Below are 27,661 nucleotides of genomic sequence, written 5' to 3'. Positions count from 1 at the left end.
TTTCTTTATTCCTTTCTTTTATTTATTTATTTCTCGAGGTATCGAGTATACCCTCGACTTAGGGTTTAAGCCTTTTATTATTATTATTATTATTTTATTCGAGCATTATGCCTACCTTGGTTGGCTTATAAAAACCCGAGATATTCGAGCAACACTTCGACGCCTTTTCGTTTCTTGAGCTTTCTTGATCAACCCCTTCCTTGGCACGCGAATCGAGGCACACCAATCTTCACAATATGTCACCACGCTTATCGAGGCGGGACATCGTTTCTTCTCGGATGATTGGTACTTCAATATAATACGTCGGTGGGTGGCACGTACTTCGAGATAACTTCGGTTTTAGACATGGAAAATGAGGAGGGTTTGCACGTACTTCGAGGTAGAGAGAGTGTGCTTATATTCTTGAGAGAGAAAGTTGTGAACTTGGTGTGAGTGAAAATGAGGGCTGGAGCCCTTAATTTATAGGCTGATCCGGTAGACCATCGCGATACGCGATGGCTTGATGAGAACCTCATCGCGTATCCCGACGTAGGGTTGATGAATCACCATTAGCTTCGCCACGTGGCTGACACGGTGCCACGTGGTGACACGTGTCTTGGCTGATCAGGCCACGTCATCGCGATACACAATGAAGTTGGGTTTTGGTCCGTTGCGTATTGCCCACTGCCCATTTCTTGGGTTTTGAAAACATGCCCATCGCGATACACGATGAGCTTCCTTATAATCCGCCACGTATCACGACCGGACAGGAAAACATAATTTTACATTTTAGGTCCTTGAACTTTGAAAACTTTGTATTTTGGATCCGATATTTTCCATGATGTTACATCCTCCCCACCTTGAAATGGATCTCGTCTGCGAGATTCGCTTCTTAGAACAAGTGGGGATACTTTTTCTTCATTTCGGATTCAAGTTCCCAAGTGTATTCGGGCCTCTTCGCGAGTCCCACTTTACTTTGACTATTTTCAGTGTTCATCTCTTTAGTTTCTTTGTTTTAGAATCTTCAATTTTTATTGGTCGTTCTACGAATTTTAGATTTTCATTTATTTCAACGTCTTTTAGGGGCATTGACAAAGATTCATCGGTTAGACATTTACGTAGATTAGAGACATGGAACACATCATGTATCCCGTTCATTTCTTCGGGTAGTCGCAAGCAAGCGACAGTACAAATACGCTCGAGTATTTCAAATGCCCAAAGAAACGTGGACTTAACTTTCCTGTCTTTCTGAAACGAACGACACCCTTCCAAGGCGAAACTTTCAATAAGACTCTATCGCCTATACTGAATTCTAACGGCTTACGACGAACATCGGCGTAACTCTTTTGGCGGTCAAGTGCCGTCTTAAGTCGTTCCACCGGATTTGTAAACACCTTGTCAGTGGTTTTTTGAACTATCTCGGCTCCAGACAATTGATTATCTCCGGTTTCAGACCAGCATATCGGCGTTCTACATTTTCGGCGGTATACGGCTTCGAACGGGTGTAACTTGAATACTCGTGTGATAACTATTATTGTACAAAAATTCCATTAGGGGAAGATGGTCGTCCCAACTTCCACCTAAGTCTATCACACAAGCGCGGAGCATATCCTGAAGCGTTTGAATTGTCCTTTCGCTTTGCCCATCGGTTTGAGGATGATAGACAGTGCTAAGGTTTAGTTGGGTTCCTAACGCTTGTTGGAAGCTTTTCCATAAATGAGGCGTAAAGAGTCTGTCTTGATCAGAGATTATAAACAAAGGCAATCCATGCAAAGAAATGATGTTGTTCACATAAATTCGCGCCAATTTATCAATTGAGTATGTCTCGTTGATGGGTATAAAGTGAGTTGATTTTGTTAACCTATCGTCTATGACACAAATTGCATTATGTTGACGAGTGGTTTTCGGGAGTTTCGTGATGAAGTCCGTGGTTATCAATTCCCATTTCCAAATGAGGAGTTCGGGTTGTTGAAGAAATCCCGAGGGCTTTTGATGTTCAGCCTTAACTTTCAAACATGTTAGACATTTTGCAACATGCAAAGCGATGTCCCTTTTCATTCCATTCCACCAGTAGTTCGGCTTAAGATTTTGGTACATCTTGTCACTACCCCCCGGGGTGCATCATGTATTTGGACTTGTGAGCTTCGCTCATGATCTTTTCACGCAAGTCCCCAACGATTGGTACCCAAATCATTTTTCCTAGTCTAAGTATACCATTGTCACCTTTGACTAGCGAGTCAATGGTGCCGTAACGTTTTTCGTCGGAGATCTTGTTTTCATTGATTGCTTGAGATTGGGCGGATTTGATTTGCTTGACCAGATCTACTTGGAGGTTCTAGTCGTAGAGCTTGAACTCTTTTTGGTTTCTCATCTTCCTTACGACTCAAAGCATCAGCCACGACGTTGGCTTTACCTTCATGATAAACGACTTCAGAGCGTAGTCATTTAAAGTTTCCACCCAGCGCCTTTGACGTATGTTGTGTTCTTTTTGTTCAAAGATATGCTTAAGACTTTTTTGATCGGTATACACGACAAATTTGACTCCATAGAGATGGTGCCTCCATATATTTAAGGCAAAGATTATGGCGCCTGACTCTAGATCGTGAGTTGTGCAGTTCTTTCGTGTACCTTGAGTTGTCGAGAAGCGTAGGCGATTAGTTTCTTTCGTTGCATTTGTACACATCCCAAACCGGAATGAGACGCGTCACTAAAGACAACAAAATCCTTGGTACCTTCTAGCAAGGCCAGTATAGGTGCGTGGGTGAGTTTTTGTTTAAGTATGTCGAACGCCTCTTGTTGTTTGGTTCCCCATTCATACTTGATATTTTTACGAGTCAAAGAAGCTAGGGGAACAACTATTCGAGAGAAATTTTCTGTGAACCTACGATAGTAGCCGGCCAAACCTAAGAAACTTCGGATATCGTTTGGCGACTTTGGAATCTCTCATTTGAGATTGCTTCAATCTTTGCGGAGTCCACTTGAACTCCAATCACGTTTATGATGTTATCAAGAAATTGCACTTCGTGAAGCCAAAATTCACATTTGAGAACTTGGCGTACAACCTCTCGTTTCTAAGTAATTCAAGCAAGATTCGGAGATGCGAAACATGATCTTCCTTTGACTTAGAATAAATAAGTATGTCGTCAATGAATACGATAACAAATTTATCCAAGTAAGGTTTATAGATTCGATTCATCATATCCATGAACGCGGCTGGGGCATTAGTGAGACCAAACGGCATGACCGTGAACTCATAATGTCCATACCTTGTTCGGAATGCGGTTTTTCGGAATGTCTTCGGATTGGACTTTGAGTTGGTGATAGCCAGAACATAGATCGATCTTGCGCCTTGAAGTTGGTCGAACAGATCGTCGATTCGAGGTAGTGGGTATCGGTTCTTGATGGTTACTTTGTTCAACTGATATAATGCTAAATATATATGTTTCCCTTATATATTTTATTTAATATTTTAATAGTTTTTATTCGTTTTTAGTCGAGATTTGTATACTACTAACGTTTTTATGTTTCATAGGTTCCGGGATTTGATTGTGATTAAAGGGGCGAAAAACGAGCTAAAACGAGCCGAAACGAGATCCGAAACGTGCCAGGAAGAAAACATAGCAGAGAACCGGTCGGACCGGCCGGTCGGACCGGCCCCCATATAAGAGCACGCCGCGCCGTGCCAAGGGGAAAGGCCAAAAGCCCTAGGCGCTGACGCCTAGGCACAACTGGGCTAAAATTATTTCGTTTTTGCTTATTGCCGGGCCTTGTTTTCGCTATTTAAACACCTTTAACTTAAACCTGACATAACCTTAAGCCACCAGCCGAATTAGAGAGTCTTTGGAGCCATCTTACGAGTCTTGTGGTGATTTTGAAGGCAAGAGAACATCCGGTGAAGAGCTAGACGTTTAAGATCGAAAGAATACGGGTTTTATCGCCTTTAATCTTTCGTTCTATATTTTAGTTCACCATGTTTTCGTTATTATTCGTTTTGTTTGATTTAGATTTTAATATGCTAGGCTAAATTCTATAGACTACCTAGGTCGTGATGAACCTTAGTTCGGTTTGATTTTATTTGGATTTTCTTTTCGTTATGGATTTTATGTTCTAAGTAAACGGTTGAGTTTGATTTAATTAATGCGTATGATTGCTTGGTTTTGTTTACTTGAATTTATTGTTTCACATTGCCCTTGTTGATTGTTTCATAGGATAGGGTTTTGTTGGGTCATTTACTGTGTGTTCTTGACTAGTTTGTGATTAATATCGATTAAAATCATAGAAACAATAAAGTCAAGTAAATAGATAAAAGTGAACTGCCAGCCTAGAAAGCTGTAAGGTGATAGGTTGTTGATAGATCTTTGCTTGTCGGGATTGATAGATTTAGTTCTTCATAAGGAGTCCGTCTATGTTTGATTGTCAGCTTAGTCTATTAAATTAATTGAGTCTGCTTTTGCTATCTTTTGAATTTCACGCTGTAAGGTAGGTTTTAGTCATAAAGATACTTAGACATAAGTGATTAAATAACCGTAAGAAAGTTTAATATAAAAATGGTGAGTCTTAAAACTTGTTAGAAATCCATAGGCCTCTTCTTGAAGTTCAAGGGTCCTGTTCGGGTTTTCTGTCAAGGGTCTATTTTATGATCCGGTTCTCATAACTTGCGTTTTTCCATTTAAATTGATAACCGTAACTTTGGGGATTCCGGCCTGGGTAGTTATTTTTAATCATCTGAATTAATCCAAGTTTTCTAAATTGTTTTATTAGATAAATCTAATTAGGGTTTAAGTTTTATTAATTAATTATTAAGTAATGATTATGTTTTTACTATTATTTAAATAATTAGGATTTATTTTATTATTATATTAATTAGTTTATTAATAGTCTAATTAAAGTAATCATTAGTTAATTATTATTAGATTTTTAATTAATTAGTTTTAAAATCCCTCTCAAATATTATTAATAAATAGTCGTGTCTTGTAGTTGAGTCTAATTTGCTAGTTTCGTAATTTAAAGAGTCTCGTGGGTTCGATATCCGGACTTACTTAGCTGTACTAGAGTCGACCGGTTCACTTGCCGGTTAGTAGTTTAAGTTAAGTTTATGGGTCTAGAGTATTACTTAGTGTCTAGATTAGTATAATTTTAGTTATTTATTTTATAACTACTTTTAGCACATCAAGTTTTTGACGTCGTTGCCGGGGGACTCTTGGCGATTGCGTTATTAGCTTTACTTGGACTTATTTGCTACATACGTGCTATTTGTTTTATTTTCGTTTGAGTCGTAGGAGTCTATGTAGTTTTTCTCTTTATTTTTATTTTTTTATATAGTTTGTTTTGAGTCGTAGGAGTTAGATTAATATATTTTAGTTTTAATATATATATATTTTTATTATTTTACTACTATTTGGTGCTCGCCTTTTCTATTTAAGTTTATCTTTGCAGTGATCTTCATGGATTGTTACTACGGGACCAGAGTTGAAGAAAATCCTCATAAAGATCAAAGAGGTTTAAGCAAATGGGAGTTAGAAATACAGGCAATTATGGACCACCTAGATAAAAACAGCTATAAGCCTAAATTATGTGTGGTGTATGATAAGATGGGGAATTCAGCGACAATAGGTACGTCCTTTATCTCCTTTAATGTGGATTATTCGGTGACGTCGGCCATGAATGTTAAGCATCCTTGATTTAAACATTTGTTAGCCCTTATCATGGAGATTATGCTAACTTGGCCAATGTCTTTGTCCCCTTCAATTCGAATGGTTCGTTTATCAGGGGCTCGAAGTTCAATGGTCATGCTATTGCAAATGATACATGCATGATTGTTGGATAACCAGACCATACCAAGTACTATATCAAAAACTGACAATAGTCATAGGCAACAATTGAATAGGCAGAATGCAACCACCTAACAAGATTTTCCCGTTTTCTAAAGCTTCGGAAATTTTAACTCTAGCTGTCTCGACGCTTAGAGTTTTATTTAGTTTCGTTAAAGGTTCGTTTAATAGACTACAAAGCTATAATCTATGAAAACTTAAGTTGGCACCCGAATCAAACAAAACTCTAGCGTACGTGTCGTTAACTAAGAACGTACCCGAAGATGGTTTTTGGTATGCCAGCCGCTTTCTTGGCATCAAGCATAAAGACTCTTGTGTTTCCATTATTTGATTCATTTCTTTGGCCACTTCCACCCGCACCAGCAGCAGCGGGTTTGTTTTTGGGGCACTCAAAGTTTAAATGTCCCATTTCCTTGCATCTTAAGCAAGTACTCATCTTCTTCCAATAATCGGCCGTTGCCGTGACCGGGTTTGTGACATGAGTCGCAAACAGTTGTGGTTGAAGACGGAGCAAAGTGGCATTTTCCCTTATGGAACTTCTTACAAGTTTTGCATTGGGTATAGTTGGAATTGAATCAGGATTTTCATTGATCTATATCCTTGCCTTTGAAATGGGCACCTCTGGTCTTTTTGTAGTTGATTGATGGCACCACTTTCTTGTCTTCTTCTTTGTTGCGAATAAGACCGTTTATGAAGTAACCAGCCAATTCCATTGCAGACTCGGCGGTTTGTGGTAGGTGTGACCTTACTATATCGCGGATTTCCCGCGGGAGTCCCCATATGTAACGAGTGAATTTGCTGGATTCAGGAGTCACCAGCTGGGATACGAGTCTACAGTACTCGTGAAATTTTGTGTTATACTCACGGAGATTAGTCCCTACGACTCTATGATTGAGAAATTTGGTTTGGATTTGGTCGGTCACGTGCATCGGGCAGAACTTAGCCAGTACCATCTCCTTAAAGTCTTCCCACATCATGTTGTACAATACTTGTCGTCCCTTGCTCATGATTAACGTATTCCACCATTCCAGGGCTTCCCCCTTGAAACATTTGTGTAGCGTATTGTATCTTTTCTTGCTCAGAGCATTTTCTAATAATCACGATCGACTCCATCTCCTCCAACCATATAAGTGTTGCAATGGCGCCCTTGTTGTAAGGCCCCGTTACCGGTGCCCTACATTGGACGTTGGATTTACTCATAAACACAGTTCTAAATATCAGAGTTAAATAAAACTTTCGCGGAATATTAAAACTTCAATAAACATTTCAACTCATTACAAAGACTTGTCTCAATTAACATCTTTTGTCTTTTAAACATAAACATCATTTAAATAAAAACGTCAAAGGTCTTCAGATGCCAGCTTCTTATTCTTCCACCATGTGTCCTCCTCAGGCTAGCTGCCTCATCCTACTCACCTGCGTGCATACTAAAAGTCAGCTACGCTGAGTGAGTTCTAGTTAATCAAATAACATACAATACTTTCACATACTTAAACATATGCATCCGAAGATACATATTATATACTTAACCAGCTTATCTTACTTTAGTACATACGTGAGTATATACCTTCTCCCTTTCTCTCATTCTTTCCTTTAGTCTTTCTTTACATACTTTACATCTATTCATACTTTACAAACTTATGTGTTTTTAAGAGCATTATGCCCTACTTCCTCGGATATTATTAGGGTCCGGTCCCTTTTTTTGCCTCGAGTATTATTAGGGCCCGGTCCCATTCTACCTCGAATTTAAGACTCGGTCCCTTTCTACCTCGAGCATTATTAGGGCTCGGTTCCTTTCCTCTGTACCTTTCCATCCCTTTATATTCGTTCTTAACATACATATATCATCCATACATTTTATATAACATTCATATCTTTAATTATAACCTGGCAGTACATGCAATATCCGAAGATCGTTCACGTACTGACAAGCAATCATTCATATCTTTCACATAAATATATATGGCATACACTTACCACTTAAGATAAGTGTATTAACTAATCACATCGAGTATGCACACAGCCCCGAAAGCATAACAAGGAATGGGTCTAGAAACTCACATGGATCCTATTACGTTCTCCGTTCACGGTTATTTCTTTCTTTAACTGAGCTTTGCTAACTGTATATTAATCACGTGTATCAATACTCGTCCTAATCATATTTTAGCCAAAATGGCTAAGTCTGGTCTATTCTAATGGTCTTGTTTTAGAATAGAATTTACTTAGAATATTTTACCCTTAAACACTACTGTATTCAAACACTTTGTATTTGAATACAATGTGTTCCTCTCTTTCTTTTCATTCGTAATCGAATACTAACACTCGCTTAATCTTTCTTTCTCCTTTTATGTATTCGAATTTGTAATCTAACCATATGGGATTCACAAGACATGCAAGCACCCTTGGTGTATTCGAATACGTTGGTGTATTCGAATACATTAATGTATTCAAATTCAGTATTGTATTCGAATACACGTATTCAAATACACTAGTGTATTCGAATGCATCATTGTATTCAGATGTTCACTTTGTATTCGGGTCATTCATGTATGTGAGTCCTCCCATGTATTCGAATATATACATGTATGCGAACTTGTAATGTATTCGACCTTATGTATGTATGCGAGTACAAGTATTGTATTGGAATATCTCTACTGTATTCGAGTTCTTTATTGTATTCGACTAGGCGCATTGTATGCGAGTATAGACATGTATGCGAATAGCTTCCACTGTATTCGAATATGGTCAACGTATGCAAGTTATCATAATGTATTCGAATATGGCCAATGTATGCGAGTTAACATAATATATTCGAATATGGCTAATGTATGCGAGTGTGGGTAATGTATTCGAATTATCCCATTGTATTCGAATTACCTGTAGCAGTTTGGCCTTTTTATCACCGTTAACATCACAACTTGTGACCTTAACACCCTATTATGGTCCAATATCATCCCATAAACGCTTCCTTAACCTTTCTTGGCTAAGACTTAACCCGTTTATCCATAAAGCTTGAACCTTTATGGGTTTAAAACATTCAAAGGCTTGATCTAGGGTTTCTTTTATGAGCCGTATATTCCATTGAGTTTATCTAGTCCATTTTAAACATCAAGTTTGTAACTTTATGGTTCGTATAGACCCGATCTACTCTAGGGTTAAGTTTTAGGGCAAACCGTTCATAAAAACGTAACCTTTAAATGTAAAGAACATACCTTATATGCGTTTTTAGGCTACGATTAGCTTCGGTTATGAACAATAATATTGTATATTGCTTGTATATCCAAGATCTATCAAGAATCTAGGGTCAGTTTCGTTCTTGGATCTCTCTCTCTAGCCGCGGCCGTGAGTGTGTTTTAGAGTGTGTAGAGAATACGAAAGATAGAAATGAGGGTTTTAGGGAGGTTTAAGAGAGTATTTATACTCTCTTAATCCCATGGACCTAAGGCCCATCCCATCTCTTATTCCATCTTTCCCCACCCAAGTCCATACTCTTTCTATATTTAATCTTAATTAAATATTAACACACATTTATCAAACATAAATTCCTTTTATTTATTATTATAAAATTTAGGATGTTACAGGTCTTCCCTCCTTAAAGGGGTTTCGTACCCGAAACCTAACTATTACTGAAACAAATCTAGGTAAAACTTGTGCATCTCTTCTTCAACTTCTCAAGTAGCGTCTGATCCTTTGCGATGCTTCCATATCACTTTCACTAAGGGTATAACCTTGTGACGAAGTTGCTTTTCCTTACGGTCAACTATCTCTACTGGCTGCTCAATGTAGTTCAGCTGTTCGTCAACCTCAATGTCTATCACTGGCACACGAGACGTGCCATCAGCTAGATATTTCCTCAGATGAGAAACATGGAAGATTGGATGAATTCCTTTCTAACTCGTCGGGTAAATTTAGCTTATAAGCCACATCACCTACACGATCCAAAATCTTAAACGGTCAAATGTATCTTGGACTCAACTTCCCTCTCTTTCTAAAACGAATAATTCCTTTCCAAGGCGAGACCTTGAGCATCACATTGTCACAACGGTAAACTCTATCGGTCATCGCCGCTTATCAGCATACGACTTCTGATGGTCTTGAGCAGCTTTCATTCTTGCCTTGATCTGATCAAATTTTGATGAAGTTTCTTGCAAAACTTTCAAGCTTCCGAGCTCTTTTTGACCAATTTCTCCCCAACATACAGGAGTTCTACAACGTCTTCCATACAACATCTCAAACGGTGGCATACCAATACTTGAATGGTAGTTGTTGTTATAGGAGATCTCTGCCAGATGAAGATGATCATCCCAACTTCCTCCAAAGTCTAAAACACAAGCATGTAGCATGTCCTCAAGGGTTTGGATCGTCCTTTCAGACTGTCCATCTGTTTGAGGATGATACGTCGTACTAATGTTCAATCTCGTTCCCATAGCTTCATGGAACTTCTTCCAAAACCTCGAAGTAAAACTAGTATCTCTATCAGACACAATTGACAACGGCACTCCATGCTTAGTCACAACCTCTTTTATAAACAAACTTGCTAACGTTTCTGAAGTGATAGCCTCTCGTATAGGCAGAAAGTGAGCACTCTTCGTTAGACGGTCCACAATCACCCAAATGGTATCATGATGCTTAGCTATACGAGGTAGCTTAGTTATGAAATCCATGGTGATGTGTTCTCATTTCCATTCGGGTATTTCCAAAGGCTACATCTTCCCATAAGGCTTCTGGTGTTCAGCTTTAACTTGTAAACAAGTTAAGCACTTGCTGACATAATCTACTACATCATTCTTTATACCCGGCCACCAATAGTCTCTCTTCAAGTCTTGATACATCTTAGTGGATACCGGATGGATTGAATATCTTGACTTATGAGCTTCATCTAATATTCGACCCCTAAGATCTCCATGGAGTGGAATCAACATGCGGTCAAACCTAGTCTTAACACCATGCGTGTTTTCCATCAACTTGTCTTGTTGACCGAAAATCCTTCCCTTCTTCACTAATCATTCATCTGTCAGCACTTCTGTCTATACCTTGATGATTTCTTTGAAAATACTTGAGTTCATAATCAATTGGTACGACTTCACAGTTGCAATGACTTCCTCGTTCTTACGGCCTAGCGCATCGGCGACCACATTAGCTTTACCAGGATAGTACTTAATATCGTAGTCATTGTCTTTTATCATCTCTAACCACATTCTCTGTCTCATATTCAGTTCTTTCTGCTCAAAGAAATATTTCAAACTTTTATGGTCGGTGTAGATAGTACAATTAGTACCATATAAGTAGCGTCTCCAAATCTGGAGAGCATGAACTACTGCTGCTAGTTCTAAATCATGCGTCAGATAAATACTCTCGTGAACTTTCAACTGTCTGGACACGTAAGCTATCACTTTTCCTCGTTACATCAACACGCAACTTAACCCTCGACGCGAAGCATCGTTGAAAACAACGAAATCCACGTCACCATCGGGTAAAGCAAGGATTGTAGCTTGCGTGAGTCTTTTTTTAATTCCTCAAAAGCTTCTTCTTGGAACTTGCCCCAGCTGAATACTACAGACTTTGGGTCATACCGGTCAACGGTGCAGCTATCTTGGAGAAGCCTTCGATGAATCTCCTATAATAGCCAGTCAACCCTAAGAAGATTCGTATATCAGTCGGGTTCTGCGGAGTCTTCCAATTTAAAGAAACGTATACTTTACTTTCTTGTATATTATTCAAATAACAATTTAAATAATAATAACATTATAAATAAAGAATTTTTAATATTTCTATTCCTTATTTATTCTTTTTATTATTTCTTTCTTTTATTTATTTATTTCTCGAGGTATCGAGTATCCCTCGACTTAGGGTTTAAGTCTTTTATTATTATTTTATTCGAGCATTATGCCTACCTTGGTTGGCTGATAAAAACCCTAGATATTAGAGCAGCACTTCGACGCCTTTTCGTTTCTTGAGCTTCCTTAATCAACCCCTTCTTTGGCACGCGAATCGAGGCACACCAATCTCCACAGTATGTTGGCACGCTTATCAAGGCGGGACGTCGTTTCTTCTCAGGATGATTGGTACTTCAATATAACATCGTCGTTGGGTGGCACGTACTTTGAGATAACTTCAGTTTTGGATACGGAAAACGAGTATGGTTTGCACGTACTTCGAGGTAAAGAGAGTGTGTTTATATTCTATAGAGAGAAAGTTGTGAACTTGGTGTGAGTGAAAATGAGGGCTGGAGCCCTTAATTTATAGGCTGATCTGGTAGAACATCGTGATACGCGATGGCTTGATGAGAACCTCGTCACGTATCGCGACGTAGGGTTGATGAATCACCATTAGCTTCGCCACGTGGCGGACGCGGTTCCACGTGGCAGATGTTATGCCACATCTGGACACGTGGCGGGACATGTGTCCTGCTGTTAGACCACGTTATCGCGATACGCGATGACGTTGGGTTTTGGTCCGTCGCGTATCGCCCACTGCCCATTTCTTGGCTTTTGAAAACATGCCCATCGCGATACGCAATGGGCTTCCTTCTGATCCATCGCGTATCGTGATCGGACAAGAAAACAGAGTTTTACATTTTATGTCCTTGAACTTTGAAAACTTGGTATTTTGGATCCGATATTTTCCATGATGTTACATTTCTCGTGGCTAGGCTTTCGATCCTTGGGCTTCTTATTCTCCACCTCTCTTCGGGGATAGTTATTGAGCCATTCAGCTATGGCAATGGCTGAAGAGAGATCTTGGACACCTCTTCGTTTGATCTCAACTCTAGCCCAAGCTTGTAAGCCAACAAGAAAGTTAAAGAGACGCTCTTTCTCCGTCAGATCCGGTATCTCAAGGATAATTAAAGTGCATTCATTAATGTAGTCCTTGGTGGAACCGGAGAGTCTTATGTTTCGGAGACGAAGTCTTGCTTCATCTTTAGCATTATCCGGATATAATTGCTTCTTGATTTCTCGAATGAAATCAACCCAAGTGTTCATAAGACACATACCTTCTTCAATTTCCAACGTCTTGCGTCTCCACCACAATGTCGCGATATCCTTCAAGTAGACCGAAGCTGTATTGATCTTCCCTTGGTCGTCTTTGATACCGATCCCTTTAAAGTATTGCTCAATCTCCCAAAAGAAGTTCTCCACAACCTTTGCTTCTCATTTACCCATGAATGGATATGGTTTAGGAACGTCTACATTTGGTGCTAAGTTTAAGACGTTTCCACCAGCAGCAGTGTTCACCATGGCATTGGTGCAATTGTTGATCTTGGTCTCCAACCCAAGTATAGTTCGATGAACGTCCACCGATTGCTTATCCTTGTCTTGACGCACCTGAATGATAGCATCCTTGATCATCAGCTACATCTCCTCCTTCATGGCATCAAAATTAGCCTTCATATCCACACGAAGGTCACTTAGATCGGTCTCCAACGCTTCCACTCGTTGGACCACATCATCTCGCTTAGCCACCAGCCCGGATGCAGAATTCTCCATTTCCATCATCCGTTTGTCCAAGTACTTATCCTTGGATGAACCACAACCTTTCTTGCTTCCAAGGTGCGAAGACTCATCTCCCCCACATTCTCCTTCACCGGCAGCAATTCCCAAGCCTACAACCTTTCCCGAATCAACCATTTCCCAATTGAATCAACCTGACTCTGATACCACTTGTCACGAAGTTAACCCTTAGACTCACGTGCGGCTCTTAGACACCTTCTAATATCAGCCTTGAACACCAAAACGCAGCAACGATTCAACGACATTAAAAGTGAACAAAGATTGTTAAAGTGAACTTAGATAGCTCAAGAGTGTTTTACAAAAGATTGCTTTGTATTGCAACTTGAAAGGCGAGTACAAATTAGCTGAATACAAGTATTTAAGGTTGTTGCCTCCTACTTCTAGACACTTCCATTCTAGATCCTTCTAATATTAAATAATTACAAAATATCTAAGATATTTACATGAAAAATTCTAGGCTTAAGTAACCAGATTTTTCTAAGGAAAAATCTAAGGATTTCCTTGGAAAATATCTATGATATTTTCTAAGGTCTTGAGCTCTTGAATCTGCTGGAAATTTTCAGAAAAACGAACCATCCTGATCAGAGTTTAGGTGGGTCATGACATTAGACTCATTTAAGGTTTTTCATATAATATATAAAAATTATTAGAACATATATACATTAACTAATAAATAATAAACGAGTCGAGCTCGAGCTTGAGATTGAAAAAACAACTCATGAATCAAGGTCAAGCTTTAGAGAAAAAGCTCGAAACTAATCGGGTTCAAGCCTATTCAAGCTTGGACTCGGCTCAACGCGTAGCACCTTTAATTTCTCCAAAACTTATTGGGCCTTTGAGCTTAAGTTGGGATTTTTGTATTATGCATAACAGTTTCAGCTGGACGGTGACAACACAGGTTGCATCCGCCTCTAAATTTTATATTGTTTATTTAATATTCCGTGTAGCTATTTTTCTTATTGTCAGAGCCGGCTCATGGGGTGTGCGAGCCAAACCTTCGTCCGAGGCACCTAATTTTCAGGGGCCCAAACTTTTTTATGTATATATATATTTATCAGTAAAAGATCATGAGTCAAACGACACCATCAATTGATCCATTTAGTGTTTAAAACTCGCCTGAAAGGTTCACAGCGCGGCGCCAGAATATTAGGATATAGTCGGAGACGGGAAAGCATGTGCAGCAGGAATATTGTGTTTCACTGTTTCAAACTAAATTTGGCACAAAAATGATCCCTCACTTATTTTAATATTAATTTAAACATAAACGTTTTTAACCTTTAAGATTTACTATTAGTATTACTAAACCCCCAACTTGATTTATAAAGGAATTATAAAATAGATTTATGATCGGTATTTACATATGAATCCACGCTAAAATGTATGATGTTTGGAACCGGTTGACGCATAATTATTTTGTCTTTATAAATTAAGAGATAATTTGATTCATATATAGTTTTTATTTACTAGCATTACTAGTTTAAAAACATTAAAACGTGATAAAGCGTCATATTCCGCCATTTGTGATGACAGAATACCTAGTTTCCATTACTAACGCATCCATATACATAGTATCCAGAAGTTTTTTCCAAAACCTACTAATCCAAAAAGAAATCGAGGTAGGCCAATGAGCTTATATATTTCATCACTAAAAATTAGCTAGTTTAAATTCTTAGAGACGGAATACCTAGTTTCCATCACTAAAAATTAGCTTATATATTTCATTATTCGTTAAGGCCTAAGAGCCTTTTTATTTCGGCTCAGCTGAGGTATTAAATTCTTGGAGACGGCCCTGCTTATTATGTGTCTAGCGTGTTGGACTTTTGGTGTAGCATTTATACGGGTCTAAGTTATTCTACAAAGGGGAATAAAAATGAGAAGGATGAGAAGACATAATTAATTGACATGTGTCAAATAGGGACAAAAAAGGGTATAGAGGTAATTGTACACATTTTTCTCTCTCCACATGCAAGATACATGTTAATACCCCCATAATTTTATAAATTTTATAACCTTTTCATATGATATATTTTTTTTAAATAAAATTCACCATAATAACAAGTGTTTTTTACCTTTAATATGAGTATAATTTTGTTATATAAGATTAAAAAAATAATTTACGTCATTGTGTCTTTTTGCTTACCATTGTGTCTTTTTTCGTCATTGTGTCTTTCTGTTTATTATTGTATTTTTTCGCCATTGTGTCTTTCAACTGATCACTGTGTTTTTTTAAAATACTAATAACAACGTTGTGTAATACTAATATGTAAATGTAATGAAAAATACCAACAAATTATCTAATACTAAACACAATGATGAATACATATTACACATTAACCTGAAACGTAAAACATACATATAACACAATGACCTGAAACGTAAGACACAATGGTAAAATACATATAACACAATGACATGAAACGTAAGACACAATAGTAAAATACATATAACACAATTACCTTAAATGTAAGACACAATGGTAAATACATATAACACAATGACCTTAAACGTAAGACACAATGGTAAATACATATAACACAATGACCTTAAATGTAAGACACAATGGTAAATACATATAACACAATGACTTGAAACGTAAGAAACAATGATAAATACATATAACACAATGACCGTAAACGTAAGACACAATGGTAAATACATATAACACAATGACCTTAAACGTATGACACAATGGCTAATACATATAACACAATAACCTTAAACGTAAGACACAATGGTAAATACATATAACACAATGACCATAAATGTAAAACACAATGGAATCTACATATTACACAATCGTAATACACAATCAACATAAAGCAAATGTTGAGCACAAAGACACAGTGACAAACGAAAGACAAAATGACGTAATTTTTTTTTTTAATTTTTATCTTTAATATGAGTATCAAGTTGAAAAACACAATGACCAAAATATATAACACAATGCATAGAAAAACTCAATTAAAAAACACAATGGACAACCAAATAACACAATACAAAAAAAAACCCACCAATTTTTTTTTATTTTTATATAACAATATGTTATTCATATTAAAGATAAAAAAACCCTCGTTATTTTTGTAAAAAAAAATTTCTATAAAAAACGTCGTATGAAAAAGTTATAGACGTCTTAAAATGATGGGGAATTGACATGTGCTTTGCATGTGGAGAGAGAAAGTTTTCATAAGTGAGTTATTATCTTCATGCCCTTCTCATCTATTTTTATTTAATTTATATTTTTGAATTAATCTCCATCTTCCAAATCTAAGATCAATGGATTAGATTCCTTCTCACCCTTCTCATTTTTATTGTCCTTTGTATTTTAAATTTACCCCATTTATACTTGCCATTAAACATTGTTGTAGCAATACACGATTTCATGCAAGTTAATGAAAGAAACAATTTTAAATGACTAAATAGTGAACGAATTTGAACTCCGGTATAGCTGTTGTCTATGTAACAAGCAACTTGTGAGCGTAATCATACCATACATAGTCATATAATAAGTTGTTACAACGATTCCGTACATTAAAACAGTCGTACAATAGCTGTGATCAACATTGGAAAGGGATATGTTGGATATGGAAACCAATTACTCTACTTTATCCAGCTACATCAAGCTAAGGCTGAGGGGTGTGGGGCTTCAACGGGGGCGCTAGAGCCCCTCCGCTCACGCCCCCAGGCGTTAACACCACACCACCAGGGCGCTAGCGGGGGCGCTAACGGAAAAAAAAGAGAGGCGTGAGCTGGTTAGCGGCTGAAGAGAGAGAGAGAAACTTGCATTGGGTTTAGAAAAAGAGCCGTTGGGCTCTTAAATATTAAAAAAAAATATTTTCTTAAACTATAAATATATACTTTTATAAAATATACTTCATTTCACAATTATACACATTTCCTCCTAAAATCCTCTCAAAACTAACACAAAAAAAATGTCGTGGTACTCGTCTGATTCCAACTCCTCCGAAGAGGATGATTTGCTTCTTCATGTAGGGGGAGTTTAGGCCGCAACCGTGGTGGATCTCTTGCAAAATCAAGCCCATCAACCTCGAGTCCCGAGAATTAGAGCACCACCTCGTGATCGTGATCGATCGGGTGCTAACGATACTTTGATTAGGCATTATTTTAGCCCTCAACCGGTATACGAGGAGTCGGATTTTCGAACTCGTTTCCGAATGAGCAGACAATTGTTAATGCGTATAGTAAGTGATTTAGAGGCACGGTATCCCTTTTTTCAACAAAGGGAGGATGCTAGGGGTCTCCCCGGTTTTACCTCTCTTCAAAAATGCACGGCTGCTATCCGTCAATTAGCGTACGGCATCTCGTCGGACGCTTTGGATGAGTATTTACAGATGTCGAAAAGGGTTGCACGTGAATCCCTTCATTTTTTCTGCCAAGGTAAAAAACATTAATTTTAGTTTTTATTAAATATTTATTACATTTTTTAATATATATTATATGTTTATAGATTATTTTATATACGTAGGAGTCATATCGATTTACTCTCGGAGATATCTGCGTAAACCTACAATGTATGACATCCAACGCATATATGAGGTGCACGCAGAAAAACATGGTTTTCCTGGGATGCTAGGTAGCATCGATTGTACGCATGTTGGATGTGCTATGTGTCCAACGGCCTGGAGATGTCAGTTCCACCGTGGTGATCATGAAGGGCCGACCCTTATACTTGAGGCGGCGGTGTCACAGGATCTTTGGTTTTGGCATGCTTATTTTGGTGTTGCTGGGTCAAATAACGACCTTAATGTTATCGATCAGTCACATTTGATCAACGACCTTATCGACGGGGTTGAACCACCTCAATCTTTTGTTGCAAATGGAGAACTCTTCAAGTACGGGTACTATCTGGTCGATGGTATTTACAACGAATGGGCTTTGTTAGTTCAAGCTTTTACAGATCCAATCGCCGATAAACGGAAGTATTTTACAAAGAAGCAAGAGTCTGCTAGAAAAGATATTGAAAGAGCTTTTGGAGTTCTGAAAAAACAATATTATGTGCTGGCGAACCCGATACGTTATTGGACTCGGGAGAGGATAATGGACGTCGTCTACACGTGTCTGATCCTACACAACATGACGTTAGAAGACGAAGGCAAAGCTATCTGCCAAAACTACCAATGTGACATTCCGCCAAAACCGTCCACAATAAGTGATCAACAAAGACTTCATAACATAGCAAATATCAAGAGCCGTGAGATACACGGGAATCTTCGACATGAGTTAGTTGAACATTTGTGGGCGAGGCGACCCGATGATCTTGTATTAGATTAGTGTTATTATTAAGTATTATTGTTTGTTTAATTTTTAGTATGTTTTTTTTTTTGTAATTTGAATTTTAGATATTAATGTGTTTTTTTATTAATGTGTGTTTTTTTAATAATACGTTGTTTGAATATATTTATAAAAAATAAAAAAAAAAATTTCACTGGAGCCCCTCCACACCAGGGGCCAGGGCTCCAACAACCCCCTTATCCAGTTTCTCTCTCTGCCACACGTCATAATATTATTGGTTGGAGCCCCCACTAAAGCCCCCATTAAAGCCCCCCACACCCCTTAGTCTAACATATCGGTTATAGAAATTCATTTAATGTCTACCAAGGTTGAAATAAAATAATAATTTTTGTAAAAAGCTAATAGTTTCACTTTCACTTTCACTTTCACTTATTTTAATATCTCCATGTTTAAGTGATTAGAAGTTTAGAACTTATCACCATTTGATTAAAGGTTAAAACAGATAAAGAATTTAAAGCTTTTAAATTTAAAAAAAAAAAATATTTATTGGAGACAACAAGGAATTTGTTAAGACTTAAGATTGAATACAAGGTTCAACATTTTTGTTATTCTTTCATTTTTTTAAGATAATCGGTTAATGCACATTAAATAACTTTTTAACATTGTATTGAAACAGAAAACAAATGTGTAATAAGTTGTGTCATTTTTCTTTTTAAATTGCAAAACTTAATTTTTTAAAAATTACATTGACTGAACTAGAAGCCATAACATTACTATACATGACTATTGAACTCAGCTCAACATCTTAATTTCAATATGTGTATAAAAATCAAATTTAAATGTTTTCCAAACAAGTGTTCTAAGATTGATTTTTAGTTTTTGTGGGTGGGGGGGGGGGGGGGGAGCGCCGTAAGCCACCTCATCATCTTCTGTTTGCAAACTTCCCCCAAACAATTACGCCATGGTCATGGAGCCCCTTTTGGCGCTACCCTGTTAAGGACAAGGGGGCTAGCTCAATAGTTATGTTTTAGTTAAATCATTACGTGTTAATGAGTGAAATGTTAGTTAGAGCTTCATGCCTTCTTGACAAGTCGTGTTTTAGTTTTTAGTCTTGGGTGAAAAGAAATCGGGTCTGCCAGAAACTACGTGAGAGAACCAGACTGATAATAAGTCAAAACAGAACCGATATCCACCATTTATGACCAATTCTTCTATTGACTAAACTGAGAAATAAATTTGTAGTCTAGAAAATGATGAATCAAAATCTGTCTGCACTATTAAAAGAAAACCATTTTTTCATATGCCATTCAACTAGACCCTTCATATAGGCTGTCAAGTGTACAATTTTTCACTTTTACAATTTCTTTTTCATGAATGAGGGGGGACGGGGCACCGCGTGATAAGCCACCCATCACGCGTGATGGCTCTTAGCACACCCCCGCCGGTCCTTTTGTCAAGCGTGAGAGGGAGTGTTGCGTGATGGCCATCACGCAAGTGATGGTGTAAAATCTAGGAGGGAGCCGTTGGAAATCAAGTGATGGGGTGGAAATCCATCACACCACCACCCCTAGCAAAAATCCATCACATGTGATGGATTTGGGGTTGGTGATGTGGCACACCGTCATTGGAGGTGGTGTGTGATGAGCTTTGCACCACCCCCTCCCCCCTGATGAAATGAAAAGTATGTTGTTGGTGGAAATCAAACTCACAACCTTGCTTTTTTAAAATGATTGTGGCTTACCAACTCAACTAAGATAAATTAATGTTAGCCTTATCTTTTTCTTAATTGGTATGGATTCACATGATATGCTATTATGTATATTATTAAATTTAACTTTTTTGTTTTATTTTTTAATCAACCTTGTATCACACAAACTCTATTCTAGTATATGAATATAACACATATCATACAGAGATAGAGAAGAGACACATCAATTAAAAAATGACACAAGTACAATGGTTTTTGGTCACACATTTCATTAAACAGTTGCTATGCATCAAACACTTTAAATATGTAAATTTTAATTCAATTCAATTTGTTGGTGATTGTAGCAACAATTAAGAAAATCATTAGAAGTGTTCGGCATGGGTTTCATTTTCGGACTTGATACTTCAACCTATACCCGAATAGTAGAGACCATGTTTAACTGATGACTGAATTAAACCTCTGTGTCCAATCTTCGATCCTTGATATTCCACATTCCTGGGTCAGCCAGATCAAAACACCTAACACTATTGCTTTAGTTAAACCATTACGTATCGTATAAATTGTTTTAAAAGGGCATAACCGGCATTTCACATACCCATGATCAAAATGACCAATAAAGTGGAAAAATATGAAGAAAATAATGCGTTGTAGGGCAGGTATAAGATTAGACAGCTTTGTAGTGTCCCCATAACATCTCTCTCTCAACACACACACACATTCTCTTTCTCTTTCTTCTCTCTCACACACTACACACGCATTCACGTATGGAGATGAATCAGTGGTACAAGTTTTGCTTTTTGGTTGAGAGCTGAACACGATACCTCCTTTTGTTTTCATCTTTCTTTCTGCTGCTGGTGATCATCATCTTTTCTATATTTGCATTGCTTCCATTTTTACCTTAACCTCTTCTTCTACTTCTAATATTATTATTAATACCATATGATCTTTCATGGGTTTGTTTTCTTTTGCTAATCTGGGACAATCTTTCTTATAAAGATTCAAGTTTTCATTGTCAAGATTGAATCTTTATGTTTCTTGAATTTGAGTTCAAAGCTTTTATGTCCATGATTTTATGATCTCTTGATAAAGATTTTTGGGGTTTTTTCCTCCAGTGATTTGTACCGTTTCAATCATAAACTTACTGTTGTTTTTGATGATTTACACTGTTGGTTCTACCGTGCATCAAAAGATCCAAATATCTGGCTTTAATTTATATCTTATTCTTTATTATCTCATCAATCCTCATCACATCCAATTAAAATTGAAATCATATCTTGATTCTTTAAACAAATCTTGATTAAAGTTATTGCCTTTGTTTGTTTTGTATGGGATTCTTGAAACAAGTTCACATCTTGAATCTTGAACCTTCAACCCACCCCCCAAATCTTGATCAGAGTTCAAGATTTTGTTTGTTTTGTTTAAGGATGATGTTAATGCTAATGGGTTTTGGTTATGAAGGTTTAGTTTTTAGATTTGGGTGGTTTATTTGTCTGGTTTAAAACATATATACTCACATAAAATGACAGATTTTGAACTTCTTTTTCATCTTAAAGTTCAGTCTTTCACTTATGGATTCTGGATCTTTCTCAACTATTCTGGTTCTTGTTCTGGTTCTTTCCTTGTTCAATCAGTCTTGCATAAATAAATAAATTTAAAACATTTTTTTTTGTTTCTTCAAGATCACATAAAATATGGTCTTATCTACATCTTCTAGAATCTACTACTAGTGACTTTTGGTAGTCAAAGCACACCTATCTCTAATCTTATTCATGATCTTTACATGTTTTGCAATTTGCAGGCTACCTCTATCTACATGATGACAAAAAGTGTTCCTAAAACTTGGAGTTATCTGATGATCATCTCTCGCTAAGGATGCTTTTAATTATCAGGTAATTTGGATGCTTAGTTTGAAGTTTTAGAGAGAGAAAGAAAGATCAGTTCTTGTGACTGTTGTACACAGCACAAGAAGACAGAAGATAAACTGTAGCAGATGATATCCATAGATGAACATCCACCACCAGATCCTTCATCATCTGATAATCAAATTCATCATCTTCTACAACAGCTCTCTCATGAAGCTTTTGCTTATGTTTCTGACTTAGATCTGCTAAAGCCTTCTGATGGGAATCTTGATGACACCAACAACAGCCCACTTCCCAATTTCTCAATAAGGTGAAGAACAGATTGATTATATTTTATTAGTAATAGTATCAAGACATCTTTTTTACTGTATCAAATCTTTGTTGATTGGTGATTTGTGTGACTTAGGCTTTCTTTGACCAGTAGCACAGATTTCTTGAAAAATATTGATTTTATTCCAATCAAGATGGGATTTTTTGTTTGACAATTTTGCCCAATCTATTCTAATAAAATTTCTTTCTTGCCCATCTCTAGTTATAGGGTCAATATATTTTTGGATCATCCACTTTTATAGATGTGATTTTATGTCCTACCATGGTAAACTTTATTATAGTTTTTCATGATTATAGTTAATATATTTAGTTATTTTGTTGAAAACCCTTTGCAGAGATTATGTTTTTAAGTCAAGATGCAAGGATATAGCTGGTAATTGGCCGTTTTCGGATAAAAGTTTGCAGCTTTGCTTGAATTATGGTGTGAAAAATCTGTTGCCACCTTTCCAGTCTCTTGATTCAGTGAGGAATTATTCATCTGTTAGCATATGCGCGGTCGAAAATCATTCACCAAATGATGAAAGCATAAGCAATTTTGATAGTAAAAGAAAAGATAATTCTTTAGCTCACACAAAAACAAATAGTCAACCCACTGTTAAGAAGTACTCCAAGTTGGTTACGAAACTGAATTCGGGTGTTGAACCGATTGAAGAGACTGTGGCTTCTAAAGTTTGCCCGGTTTGCAAGACATTTTCGTCGTCTTCAAACACAACGTTAAACGCGCACATTGACAGCTGTCTGTCTGAGGAATCCGGTATGAAACAGACGGAAGATCTTAAGTTGAAAACCATTAAACAATATAGGATTAAGCCTAGGAAAACAAGGTTAATGGTGGATGTGTATAAAACGGCTCCTCGTTGTACAATTGAAGAGCTTGATAGAAGAAACGGTACAAACTGGGTCACTAATTCGAGTTTTCCTGATCAAGAAATTGAGTTTCAAGCAGAAGAAAAGGAAAAAGATCAGCCACAAGAACCGGTTTTTACTCGTGAGGTTGCTGATCATGAAGGTGCTGTTTATATTGACAAAAATGGCAAAAAAGTTAGGATCTTGTCAATGCCAAAACTCAATAAAGTGTTGATCAAGAAGAAGAAGAAAAAGAAAGCTTACATGCAGAAAAATTCCAAGAAAATTCTGAAGCTTACTCCTAACAGCAAAAAGTTGAGCCAAAAAGTAAGCTTCTTTACTCTTACAGGTTATAATCTTTTTTACATCTAATCCAATGTAAAGTTAGTTGAAATATGACAATTAGATTGTTGATAAACAGGTGGAAAGTGGCCAAAAGGAAAATGCTGCCATTAAAGAAAGTGCAAATCCCATAAAAGCTCAAGTTAATAAGCAGACGGATGATTTAGCCGTCACTAGGCCACCATGGGCCTGTTCTAAGAGAACAGGTGGCGCAAAGAAGCGGCTCCCGGTGCATACAAGACGAAAAGAAGACACCCGCGTGGATGATAGTTCCGATAGTTCTATAAGGTCAAAGGGGACCAAGTTCTCAAATGTGAAAAGGAGTCTATCGATGCCAGCAAACCGGGAACTTGATCAAGAACCGAAGCTAATTACTTTGAAAAGGAAGTTTTCTGCTATCCAAAAATCTCAAGATTCTTTGAAACAAAGATCAATGACAGAAGAAGATACAAGCAATGAAATGTCTTTAGAGATGACGAATGTTCGAGAAGTCAAAAGGAAGAAATCCATCACTTCCGAGAGTTCAACTGATGATGATTCTTTATCCGGAGGACTTGATATTACTTCAGAATCTGCTAGAACTGAAGATTGCATTGGTATTGAGCCAAGTTTTACTGGTTTGAAGAACTCATTTGACAACGAGTTTTCAACGATGATAAGTCAACTGGATAACAAGTTTGACTCGCGGCAGCGCACTCTAAACGACATTATTATGGATCATAACAATGAAAAGCAAGGAGATTACTACAATGAGGTGGATCCAATACCTATTCCTGGGCCACCCGGGTCCTTCCTGCCACCTAGCCCGGGTGCAGATATGGGTTCTGAAGAAGGCCCGCAAGACAATTCGTCATTGACCACAATGAGTCGGGTTCAATCAAGTGAAGACCGCCGTGGTCATGATATCATGAACCAAGACTTCGTTTCCGGATCATCAATTTCAACCGTCTCAAGTCCTGCATTTGATAAGAATACCGCGAATAATAATATTATTATTAATAATAATACAAGTGATTTGAGATCAGTTGATGCAATCTTTAAAGAAAAGAGTGTGACTCCTTGCTGCTGCTCTAGAAAGGAAGGTGCTTTCTTTAACAATGTTACTTCATATCCCCAAGAACCTAATATTTCAAAGGAGCGAGTTACTGAGCCGAACGGGTTAAGAAGGCCCGAGTCGTTCCCTCTGGCCAACAACCTCACACTGCCACCACCCGGGATGGTCAAATCGCCTGTTATAAGTCCTACTACACTTAGGCTGATGGGGAAAAACTTGACTGTGGTGAACACAGATGACCAACAAGTCAAACCTTCGTTCTCGAGTCCCATGGGTCAATATCAACAGCTTCAGAAATTTTCAAATGAAAACCGCGGTTCATTCTTTTACGATTATCCTCAGAATCAAAACGGCAGCTCCATGAATCAGTGTTTTAATCTCTACCCATCGAATAACTCGAGAAGTCAGTCTGATATATTAAGATCTGCAAACATGAATAATACTGCTACTGCCACCAAGGAGATAATCGTCATTGATGATTCATCAGACAACGAACCCGATGATCATCGTCATCATATATTTAAGGAACCAGCCATGATAAGAAACCATACATTTAGTTTTGCTAATCAATATGGGAATGGTAGCATGCAAGCTTCATCGCATTTGCAGGAGGTTGTGAATGATGGAAATCATCGTGGCGGGTGGGTTTCTACCGCATACTATCCTCGTAACTTTTCTTGACAAACAAGTCATAAACAAAGAGAGAATTGATCAAGGTGGATCGAGTTTGAAGTTTACAGATGAGTTTTACATCTTTATATGGTTTTGTTTCTTTTTATTTATTTCTTGTTTGTTAGTTCAAAAGATAGTGCATGCATGTGAATTGACTACAAGACTTTGACTAGTTTTCATGTTTTAATTCCATGCAAGACCAGCCTTACTAATTGTAAAACTTATATGATATGAAGTAAGGAATAGTAGTAGTTATCTTTGAAATTAATTAGTTATTAAAGTCTTTTTATATGTTTGACAAATTTTCTGAACTATTGATTATGAATTATAATCAATGGCTAGGATGAGTTTGGTGGTTACGTGAACTCCAGTTAAGGCTGAGGGGTGTGGGGTTTCAACGGGGGCGCTAGAGCCCCTCCGCTCGAGCCCCCAGGCGCTAACACCACACCACCGGGGCGCTAACGGAAAAAAAAAGAGAGGCGTGAGCTGGTTAGCGGCTGAAGAGAGAGAGAATCTTGCATTGGGTTTAGAAAAGAGCCGTTGGGCTCTTAAATATTAAAAAAAAAATATTTTCCTATATAATTATACTCCATTTCACCCATTTTTATACCAAAACTTCAAACCTTCACCCAAAATCAATTCATCTTCTCAACTTTTTTTAAAAAAAAATGGCTGGAAATTGGTTCCCAAACCTTGATTCAGATTATCTTGACGACGATTTATGGTCGTCACCGCACCAACCGATGTTTTATTCGGAGCCGCAAGAATCATCCGGCTTTCAACCATCCAACACACAACCGTCTCCTAGAGACTTCAGTAACCTAAATCCGGTTGATCAAATGCTAATGGAAAAGCAAAAGGAACGTATCCGAAAGAGGTTGATCGAATAAGACCAAGCCGAAGAATAAGAAGAATGTTTTTTTAGTACTTTAATTTTTATTTTATTTTTAGATATTAATGTGTTTTTTTTATTAATGTGTGTTTTTTTTAATAATTTATGAGTTTTTTTAATAATACGTTGTTTGAATATATTTATAAAAAAATAAAAAAAAATCGCTGGAGCCCCTCCACACCAGGGCCAGGGGCTCCAACGAGGGCTCCAACACCCCCCTTATCCAGTTTCTCTCTCTGCCACACGTCATAATATTATTGGTTGGAGCCCCAATTAAAGCGCCCATTAAAGTCCTCCACACCCCTCAGCCTAACCATTATTGACTTTTAGACTTTAGTTGGTCTATATATTAAATGACGTTTGTTTTGAAAGTCACCAACTTTCTAAATATGGATATGTTGGCATTTAATTTTGTACCATATATAGAAGTAAGTTAGCTAAAAATCAGATAAGACTGGGATGAATTATTTGAAATATATTTTTAAAATTTTATTTGTGAGAAAGTGTCTAAACTTGTGACATTGTATCATCAATATAATATGATAGAACGGCCTTTGTATGACTGAGTGAGTACTACTGGCTGCCATTGATTTGTGTACCATATATAAAAGAATATTATTGATTTATAATATAAAAATGATAAGAGGGTCCTTGTATTTGGTAGACGGGAATTCGAGTGGATTGAATACTTTTGGTGGTTTCTTCCTTTATGATATTCTCCAGCGTACTGAGTCTCCCACCACCTTTTTATAATGAGAAAATAAATATTGATATATAATAATTAATCATATATACTTGTGTCAAAAAGAAGTTTTATAAAACTAGAAGTTGCATATAGTTAATCTTTTATGCAGTTGGCTTTGTCTACAAATAGAAAATAAATATATAAGACAAAATTAATATTGTATATACGCATTTCTAAATAGTAAATATATTGTCTTCACTAGTTTCTTACAATAATCTCTTTGAGGTCCCTTGTTTGACACAATAATTCCATTAGTTAGCAGAGTATTTCAGGTCTTATAAGTTTTATGATAAAAAGTTCTTATAATTATCATGAAAAAGAATAAAATTTGTATTGTGTTCCACACTTCAGAACTTGAACCATACACAGACATAAGAAAAGAATTATCAACTTAATAAAATTGTACATAAATTTAATAAAAATGCCAACGTTTAAGAACTAAAGCAATAATGAAATCTTAAATAAACTTGGGCTTTGAAGACTAATAAAACAAAGAGTATGTTATGGGATAGAAAATGGTTTGTGTTTGTATAACGATTCACCAGGACTTGAGTCTTAACATTGTATAAAAAAAGATTCTATCTAGTTTTGTGGTGTCCTTCATGATCTGGCGGAGTTGTTCTTCGACCTCCCAAATTG

General features: G+C 37.1%; 1 protein-coding gene across 3 annotated transcripts; it reads left to right on the top strand.

Moving 5' to 3' along the window:
- Positions 1-21,288: 21,288 nt before the first annotated feature.
- Positions 21,289-25,625, top strand: LOC143557433 (uncharacterized). 3 transcript variants are annotated; one of them, XM_077046507.1, is made up of 3 exons: positions 21,289-22,451; positions 22,807-23,644; positions 23,757-25,625. In XM_077046507.1, the coding sequence occupies exons 1-3, from the start codon at positions 22,270-22,272 to the stop codon at positions 25,392-25,394; spliced, it is 2,658 nt and encodes an 885-aa protein (XP_076902622.1). In that variant the 5' UTR covers positions 21,289-22,269; the 3' UTR covers positions 25,395-25,625. The 3 variants fall into 3 exon arrangements, with proteins under 3 accessions (XP_076902622.1, XP_076902621.1, XP_076902620.1); XM_077046506.1 differs by having other exon boundaries at positions 23,739-25,625; XM_077046505.1 differs by having other exon boundaries at positions 23,724-25,625.
- The last annotated feature ends 2,036 nt before the right edge of the window (positions 25,626-27,661 follow it).

This window comes from Bidens hawaiensis, unplaced genomic scaffold, assembly GCF_021521415.1.
Source record: "Bidens hawaiensis isolate Kalapana, Puna unplaced genomic scaffold, B.hawaiensis_p1.1 tig00018959_1, whole genome shotgun sequence".
NCBI lineage: Eukaryota > Viridiplantae > Streptophyta > Magnoliopsida > Asterales > Asteraceae > Bidens > Bidens hawaiensis.
The sequence above is the reverse complement of the archived record's forward strand: the minus strand, read 5'-3'. Positions and strand labels throughout refer to the sequence as shown.

Excerpts from the sequence above, each read along its gene's own strand:
- LOC143557433 (XM_077046505.1), top strand. The coding sequence starts at position 22,270 with ATGATATCCATAGATGAACATCCACCACCAGATCCTTCATCATCTGAT. Across the intron at positions 22,452-22,806 it reads CTTCCCAATTTCTCAATAAG|AGATTATGTTTTTAAGTCAA; the intron begins GTGAAGAACAGA and ends AACCCTTTGCAG. Across the intron at positions 23,645-23,723 it reads GCAAAAAGTTGAGCCAAAAA|ATTGTTGATAAACAGGTGGA; the intron begins GTAAGCTTCTTT and ends TATGACAATTAG.